Source organism: Orycteropus afer, unplaced genomic scaffold (assembly GCF_000298275.1).
Source record: "Orycteropus afer afer isolate SDZICR_OR568_19922 unplaced genomic scaffold, OryAfe1.0 scaffold00007, whole genome shotgun sequence".
In the NCBI taxonomy this organism is placed as follows: domain Eukaryota; kingdom Metazoa; phylum Chordata; class Mammalia; order Tubulidentata; family Orycteropodidae; genus Orycteropus; species Orycteropus afer.
This window is the reverse complement of record NW_006921594.1, coordinates 2,474,127-2,483,481: the sequence shown is the minus strand read 5'-3', so window position 1 is coordinate 2,483,481 and position 9,355 is coordinate 2,474,127. Positions and strand designations below refer to the sequence as shown.

Sequence of the window (9,355 nt, the reverse complement as noted above, 5' to 3'; positions counted from 1 at the left end):
AGGCAGAATTTCTAGGTCAAGTGAACGACGGTCTAACTCAAATCTCTAGACTAGAAAGTCATTGCCCCTCAATCAATTCTCAGACTTGAGCCAGTATACAGAACCCAGCCTAGGATATATAGTTTATATTTTGTTTGACTTAGTATGTTCCCCATAAGACTTTACATTTTCTTACATACTGGCTTTTCCCCTGAAAGCTTAAAACCCTCTCTCTCTGACCATGACTAACAAAATCCTTGACTCTTCCTTAAGTTTCTACAGAGAGAACTCTGTACTTGCTCTTTGTATTTCCTCATTACTCAGTGACTCCTCACAGCTACAGTGCCAATTTCAGCTCCATCACTCATTGAAGTTTCTGTTCCTTCTGTGTTTTTTCTGCCTCCATCACCCTTTATAGAGTCAGTTACTTTCATCCTTGATGGAACTCTTAAACATCTTTCTATCATGGCACATACAGTAATATTAACAGATTCCTTTTACTGTCAATGTCTCTCTTTAGTGCCTGGCACATACAGAGTAGGTGTTCAGTAAATTTCTATTATTGGGTCAGTAAAGTATGCACCAGTCAGCAGCAGTGCTTCTCCCATTTCCATGGCAGACTTAGATGCATGTAGAAAAATCTACAAATTGAAAAACGGATTGAGAAAAATAGATACAGTTACATGATGGTAAATAAATATGTACCTTTTTTTTTCTTTTTAATTTAGAAAAATGTGATAAAGAAAATACTGAGAAAAAGATAAATCAAGCTGCCAATCGTCACTTCACACATGGAGAGATGCAAGACCAGTCCATTTGGGGAAATGGTTCAGATGATGAACTCATCAGAAGTAAGTAGTTTTTAGAGAAAATTGCAATGATTTGAAGATATAACAATAATCATATGCTGTCAGTTAATTGTCACGTCTAATTCTCTGTACTATCATACAAGTTTATTCATGTAAAATATATATATTTTTTAATCATTTAAAATATAGAGCTAAAACTAAGATTTAAATACTGTATTTTTTTTCACATCTAACATACCCACATATATAGCGTGTGTTCTGGTTCCCTAGTGGTGCTCTGACAGGAATATACCACATGGGATAGCTTTAACAAACAGGAGTTTATTCTTAAAATTTGGAGGCTTGAAGTCTGAGTTCAAAGTGCCAGGCTCTAGGGGCTGGGTGAAAGCCCCTCAACCTCGGGCTTCAGCTCTGCCTCCTGCTCCTGGCCACCAAAGCTGGAGGCTTTTCTTCACTTAGACAGCTGCTGACTGCTGAGACTGACAAGCCCAAGGTTGACAAGTAAAAAGGCACAGTTCCAATGTTACCAACCCACATGGCAGGCCATTAATTCAAGTCCATTGAAAGTTCCAAGTCAGCAGAGCATGGCAGGCTGCTGCTCAGCAATGACACAGCTACATGCAGGATTCAAGTGTGCCATAGGCTAGAGACCATTCCCAAAGCTGTTTCTTATATACGGGAAGCAGACCACATACCCAAAGCAGCTACTCAGTTGCTCCAATAGATTATACTGTGAAGTTAATTACTAATCTCACCGTGAGGAATAACCATATTCAGCTGCCTAGCCATTCAACTATGCTCAGCCAAACTGACACACAAACTTAACCACCACAGTGTGTATATGCTTATAACGTACATAGTACACACAGGAAACTAATGTGGGAAGGGGTTGCATGATTTGCAAAGAAATGGTGTAGTGTGTGTGTGTTATTTGCTTTAAAATATGGTAGTGCTATGCATCAGCTTTATTCTTTTCTTTAGAAAGAACAAACTGTCCTATGAATTTCTTAGTCTTTTTTAATCCTTCAAGAACTGGTTTTCTTCCCCTTTCTCCCCCTGACCATCTTGAGGATGCGTGATCTACATGAACACAGACTTCAAGAATTTCTTTTTATTATTTCATACTTTATATCCTGTATAAATTCTTCTCAAATTTTGCCAATATACGGTCAATTTAATTTAATATACATTCAACTTTTCTTTCAGTAAGTTGTACTCATTTTTTTTTTCCTTCTAAGATGCCAAGTGTATTTTTTTAAAAAAATCTTTTCATTCTATTAGCTAGTTTACTGCTTCTGGAGAATATTAGAATCCTCACAACTAGTATTTCTACTCTTTTAGTTATTCCTTTTATGTAATTGAACAACTAGCCTGTGATTGTGGTTTTGTTGAAAAGTGGTAATTTTGCTTTGTTGACTAGATTTGTTTTTAGGCAAGAGGCAGTTTTGAGCAAGGTGAGACTTAGAGTTGAGCAGATATTTCTGGATCTCTGCATTAAAATCATTCTGAATCTAAGTAAATGAAATTTTTGACAGTTTTAACATTTTGTCCATTTATCATTATGTTGCTAATTGGTCCAATCGTGAGGATTTTTGTTTTCTTTATGTTGAGGTGTAATCCGTACTGAAGGCTATAGTCTTTGATCTTCATCAGTAGGTCTTTCACATTCTCTTCACTTTCACTGAGCAAGGTTGTGTCATCTGTATATTGCAGGTTGTTATTAAGTCTTCCTTCAATTCTGATGCCTCCTTCTTAATATAGTTCATCTTCTCATATTATTTGCTCTGCATACTGATTGAATAGATATGGTGAAAGGTTAAAACCCTGACACACACCTTTCCTGATTTTAAACCACAGAGCATCCCGTTGTTCTGTTCAAATGACTGCCTCTTGGTCTGTGTACAGATTCCTCATGAGCTCAGTTAATTGATTTGGAATACCCATTCTTCTCATAGTTACGCATAATTTGTTATGATTCACACAGTCACATGCCTTTGCATAGTTAATAAAACACAGGCAAATACCTTTCTGGTTTTCCTCTGCTTTTAGTCAAGATGTATCTGACATCGGCAGTGATACCCCTCGTTCCACATCCTCTTCTGAATCCAACTTGAATTTGTAGCAGTTACATGTTGATGCACTATGTAACCATTTTTTAATTATCTTGTGCAAAACTTTACTTGCACATGATATTAATGTGATTATGTGATAATTTCCCCTTACTGTTGGATGACTTTCTTTGGAAATGGCACTAATTTGGATCTCTTTCAGTCGATTTTCCAGGGAGCTCTCTTCCACATTTCTTGTCATAGATGAGTGTGTGCTTCCAACATTGCATCCATTTGTTGAAACATCTCAGTTGGTGTTGTGTCAACTTCGGGAGCCTTCATTTTCACTAATGCTTTAAGTGCAGCTTGAATTTCTACCTTAAGTACCATTGGTTCTTGGTCATATACTGCCTCCTGAAACATTTGAACATCGATCATCATTTATTTTTAGTACAATGGCTCTATGTATTCTTGCCATCTTCTTTGATGCTTCCTGCACTGTTCCACATTTTGCCCATAGAATCCTTCCATATTTCAACTCAAGGCTTGAATGTTTTCTTCAGTTCTTTCAGCTTGAGAAATGACTGGCATATTCTTCCCTTTGGTTTTCCAGGTCTTTGCACATTACCTTATAATATTTTACTTTGTTTCCTTGAGCCACCCTTTAAAATCTCTGTTCAGCTCTTTTACTTCATCATTTCTCCCTGTTGCTTTGACTCTTCTGCATTCAAGGACAAGTTTCAAGTCTTTGCTGACATCCATTTTGACCTTTCTTTCTTTGTGGTCTTTATAATGACCATTTGCTTTCTTAATCCACCATCTGCTCCATGAGAGAAAAATGCAGCAGTCTGCCCCAAAACAGATTTGCAGCCTTAGAAACCAGAGTTCTACTCTGACCTGTGCTGTGTGTCAGACCAATTTGATGGTAGTGGTTTGAGTGTGCTTTCTTCATGTATAATGTCCTTGATGTCACCCCACAGCTTGTCTGGTTTGGGTCATTAATGTTAAATGTGGCAGATCTATTCTTGGGATCGTCTTTAAATTGAGAGGGGACGTCCAAGAGTATCAAAGGCTGTACTTTGATACTCTTGGACATGTTTTAATTTTCTCCAGCTTCAGCTTATACTTGCATATGAGCAATCCGTTTGTTCCACATCCAGCCCTGACCTTCTGACTGATGATACTGAGTTTTTCCATCAGGTCTTTCCACAGATGTCAGTTTGATTCCTGTGCATTCCATCCAACGAGGTCCACATGTATGGTTGCTGTTTATGTTGTTGAAAAAAGGTATCTGCAGTGATTAAGTAGTTGGTCTTGCAGAATTCTATCATGTGATTTCCAGTGTCATTGCTGTCACCCAGACCATATTTTCCAGCTACCCTCTTTGTTTCTACTTTTTACACTCCAATCACTAGTCACTATCACTGTATCTTGATTGCATGTTTGATCAATTTCAGACTATAGAAGTTGGTAAGAATCTTCAGTTTCTTCATCTTTGGCATTAGTGGTTAGTTCATAAATATGAATAATAGTCATATTTACTGGTCTTCTTTGTAGGGTTATGGATATTTTCCTGTCACTGACAGCATTGTACTTCAAGATAGTTCTTGAAGTGCTCTTTTTGACAATATATGTAACATTGTTCCTCAGTTATCATTCGTAGCATAGAAAACCATATGATTGTCAAGGCAGACATGTGCTTAAGGCATTTGACTGCTAACTAGAAGAAGGCTGATGGTTCAAACCCACCAGCCACTCCTTAGAAGGAAGGTTTGGCAATCTACTTCCGTAGTGATACCACCTCGGAAACCGAAGGAGGGAGTGCTATGAGTTGGATCCGACTTCACGGCAGTGAGTTTGGTTTGGTTTTTGGTTAAGCTAAAACTATTGTTTGGTTTTAAGATGACTTCAGGGGATATTTTTGGTTTAAGGCTTAAAGATTAACTTGGAAGTAGTTTCAGGGATTCATCTACCCTTCATGGCTGCAGAAAATTTAGAGGCCGTGAGAATTTGAAATTCTGTTGTGTCTTTTCCCCCCTTTTCATCAGGATTTTTCTGTGGAATTTTTGATCAAAATGTTTAGTAATGGTAGCTGGATACCATCCAGTTCTTCTGGTGTCATTTAGCAGTCTTCTCTGCCATACCTGATGTCACTTTACATATTCCAGAGAGGAAAAAGGAGTAAAATTGCTTTGTGGGAAGCAAGTGCTTTTTTTTTTTTTAAAAAAAAAGTAAAAAATAACTTTATAACTTAGATCTTCTTTTGTGTGTGCATGTGAACTTATAATACATAGGTATATGTGTTCTAATTACTTTGAAACCTGCAGTATATCTTTCCGCTCTCAAATGACTAACCCTTGTCAGTAGCAAACCAAATGGAATAAATCAGAAAAAAAGAATGAAAAATTAATTTAACAGAAAATAAACAATAGCAATAAAGAACTGTTAAAGGAAAATTCCAGTTTTCAAACAAAAGCTCTAACCATGAGTGTGTTTTAGTTTAAATTTAGAACCATTTTGGTTTTCTACACTGTCGTCTTGTGGAAGGAACTAGTAGAAAGGAAGGAAATGAGATTCAGAAATTGGCGAGAAGCATCAGTTGAAAAACAATTTAAACATTTATGTCACTTTTTCTAAAGAAATGAGTATTCTTTCAAATAAACATTTATATTAAAAACATATAGTCCTGAGTCACTGTTTTGAAATTTAAGTCTTGTGAGGTATTGACATATTTTATCTCTAGTTTATTAACAACCAGAAGGAGTTAGTGAGAGCTAGAAAAGGTCTTAGAGACAGTTTTATTTCATTTTTTTTGGGGGGGGTGATGATTGTTTTTTTTCAAATTTTCCCATATTCACAGAATTGTAAGCCTCTCTCTTTCTGTATGTTTGTGTTTAGCTTAATTGATTTATTTCCCTAATCTCCCTTCCCAAGGCCCACACTAGGAGAATGTAAACAAGAAAGAAGTCTTAGAACAAAAGTAAAATTCACTGTTGTATTAGCACAGGGAGAATCTGCTAACATGTGAAAACTTTTGTGCAATTTCGTAAAACTTCGTTTTAGAATTTATATCACTAAAGGCAATGAATTTCAAATCAATTGTGTTCTTTATTGTCTATACTAGTTAAATGGACAGTGTAAAAATATGTTCCAAAGACATGAAATAGTTTTTTTTTTTTTTTTTAATTGAGGGAATGGTGGAACCTGTGCTATGAGGCCCTGGGGTATTTGGGAACAACTGTTTAGTTTCCTAATTATACACTTACATGCACCGAAGGAATGCAGTGAGAGAGAGAGAGACAGACAGACAGAGACAGAGAAAAAGAAAGAGAGAGATTTATGGCATCCTCTGGGCTGCTGGGAAACCTGACAGAAGAATGGTAATAAGAAAGATGAGGGCCAAAGAGAATAATGTCATTCCTGCCTGACACATAAGCTGGTAAAAGTTTCCATATATATGTGGATGATTCCTGATGCTGGAAGATCTGGTGGTATAGTGATTAAAGCATTTGGTTGTTAACTAAAAGGTCGGCAGTTCAAACTCAACAACTGCTCTGTGGGAGAAAGAAGAGGCAATCTGCTTCTGTAAAGATTTACAGCCATGGAAACACTATGGGGCAGTTCTGTAGTGTTCTGTAGGGTTGTTATGAGTTGGAGTCACCTCAGTGGGAGTGGGTTTGTTGGTGTTTGGTTTCTGATTCTGGATCTGATTAGAAAAATTTCAAAAACTGTATTTTGGTTATTTTTCTGGTCACGCTTTTCTAGACATTGGCTATTTTGCTGGGTCTACAGAAAAATGTGATATCTGGATTTTAAGAAGTAGAACGTTTTGTTTAACCTTAAACCTAACTCACTACAGGTTACCTGGCAAAGTTTGTTACTGCGATAGCTTCTGCTGTTCCAGCTCCCGGACACTAAGCTTTTCATAGGTGCCTGACTTTCCCTCTTTGGCCTTCCCTCCAGAGTCAAGGGCTATCACTGCATCATTTAATGTCTGTCTCGCTTTACACTGTACTTAGGACGATAGTGGTTTCCTCTTGCTTAGCATCTGGCACATTTTTTGGGGCCCAGTGAATCTTCTGTAATAACAATAGGCCTAGGAAAGAAGGCTGGCTCTGAACTGCATAGGGGAGGAGGGAACATCTGTGGTGAGTCAGTGAGCTGGCTCCTGTTCTAGGAGTCCTGTGTGGCTCCCTGAGCACCTTGGAAGAGGCGGACAGCTGGCTGTCACGGAATTGATTTTTGTGTTCCCACTGTAGTTGGCTGGACTGAAAAGATCATCAGAAAAATGAGGCCGGCTGGGGTGTGGGAATATTTTCAAATGCACAACCCACTCTTTTTCCAGGCTTCCATGGGACAGCTTAGCTACATAAGCAAGACCTGAAGGAGAGTGAGTGGTGAATAAGACTTCTTATTCTCTATCTATTCTCGTTAGTGGTGAGTGAGGGCTGGGAGCTCATGTCGCTGTTTCCCCCAGATGTCCACTGCCTTCTTTGTCAGACATTTAAGGCATAATTTATAGGGGACTTTCAGCTGTCAGTGTGATGAGGCTGTTTTTACTTTCCTTTTCTGAGAATAACTGAGCTCTGGAAAGTCAAGGGAGTGGCTGCATTGGAAATTGTATTCTAATTAAAGGGTGTATTCTTGGACCTCATAAAAGAGATCCAAGCTGAGCAATTTCCCATTTATTCTGTGAACTTTACCCCTGACCTCAGTGGGCCACCCACTCGTGGCTCACACTGGTTCATGCTCTACTCAGAATATGTACCTTTTTTTGCTTTACCTGGTCCTTCCAGAAAGTACTTCAGGTGCCAGGCCTGGGGTCTTGTCACCCAGGCTGCTCGGTGCCCCCCAGGCTTGGATTTCAAATTGGTTGCCCTTGGGTTGCTAACTTACTAGAGAGAATCCTTTCTGAAAGTTATAAATAAAGGAGAAGAAATCCATATGGAATCCGACATTTGGAATAAATAGGCCACACGCAATCTGGTCAGGGAACGTGCGTTGTGCTCCTCTTTCTTAAGAAATTTAAATTAAAACGATGATTCTAGCCATTCCTTTTTTTTTTTTTTTAAACTAGTAAAGAATTAAAAATATAATAGAGGAAATTTTATAATTGGAAAGTTTGTTTTTTTCATATTACAAGTTTGTATCCTTTTTTACAATTTAAGAGGCTTTTTTATATTCTGAGAAAATATTTTGGTGTATAGTTTCTGGAGTGGGCTTTCAGTTTTGGAGTTTTTAAGAACATCTTTTTCTTATGAGAATGCTGGTTAAACTTTTGGCTTTTCCCCCAGATTAGCATATATGGGACGGTATATAATTTGGAGCTGTGGCTTGTTTTAATAATCACTATTCCTATGACTTAGTTAAAATAAATGTTGCAGTGAAGTGACACCCTCAATTAATATTAATTTTTCTACCTAACCCATAATGTGTATAAACTGATAACAGGCAGTAGGCAACATTTCATGTTTTAATTAGACCACAAAAGGAACAGAAGTAACATTTTGATCACAGTCTTTGGGGGGATTTCTGAGGTAGTGAGGGGGGTGTGTCTGTTCTTCTACTTGTACTCATAGGCATGTGTCATATTTCCTTTTAATTTAGGTCAAATTCTACTATTCTAATTATTTCCTATAGAACAATTACATTTTTCTTTATTCATTTTACAAAGTGCCTCAGGTCTCTACCTTAGATTTTTCTAGGTCTTTCTGAAAATTCTTATTACTTAACTTTATACTTAGACATTGCTTTTACATACATGTCTCCTAATTCTAAATGTCATTACTTAACTCCAGGAATTTTCCTTCCCTTCTGTTCTAAAATAAATTTCTCATTAAATTAAACTATTTTGTTCACCTAATTCTCTCCTTTGTGATTTTATAGAATTCCCGTGATCTGAATCAAAGTTGGAATGTTCTACTTAAATGGCAATCCCCATTCTATTTAACCCATTTATTCATTTTGAAGAGTTTTTAGCTCTCATAGTAGTTTGCACTTAATTGCCAGTAGTATTCACACTTGGTCGCTTTATGGATTGGATGCATCATACTTTCTCACTCATTTTCCTACTTGAACCCTTTCTCTTGGTATCCTTGGAGTTCCTGTCAACATCAACAGGGTCTGTTCTTAGGAACTCTGTTATTTCTTTTCCTGGCCTTTGCCAACTTACTGCTAATCACCCCTAATGAATACTATTTCATCACTTTAGGGAATGCTACTTTCATGTGAAATACCAAAGGAAAGGCAGATACTTAGGTATACTATGGATATATTTAGAACATTTTCTGCTTTGATGGTAAGGAAAGAGCATTGAGAGATCTGGATTTAAATTTCTTCAGTGGCTCTTTTGTTTGAGTGCACATTGTAATAACTCTTACTTGGTTTGCTTTAAATTCGCTTCGTATTTAAGGGGCCATAAACAAAGGCCTTGCATCTCTGGATGTTACAAAGACTTGACACAGTCAGCTGTTAGCCAAAAGGTTGGAGGTTTGAGTTTACATCATAAGTAAGGCCTGG

The 9,355-nt window shown here is 37.4% G+C and overlaps 1 protein-coding gene across 1 annotated transcript in view; it reads left to right on the top strand.

Moving 5' to 3' along the window:
• Positions 1 to 715: 715 nt before the first annotated feature.
• Positions 716 to 9,355, top strand: part of MDFIC (MyoD family inhibitor domain containing) — a gene marked incomplete at its 5' end in the record, with an annotated part of 110,963 nt that continues 102,323 nt past the window's right edge. Inside the window, one exon of the mRNA XM_007944046.2 lies at positions 716 to 830. Within this exon, the coding sequence (XP_007942237.2) occupies positions 716 to 830 (115 nt within the window). The remainder of the gene's footprint in view (positions 831 to 9,355) is intronic.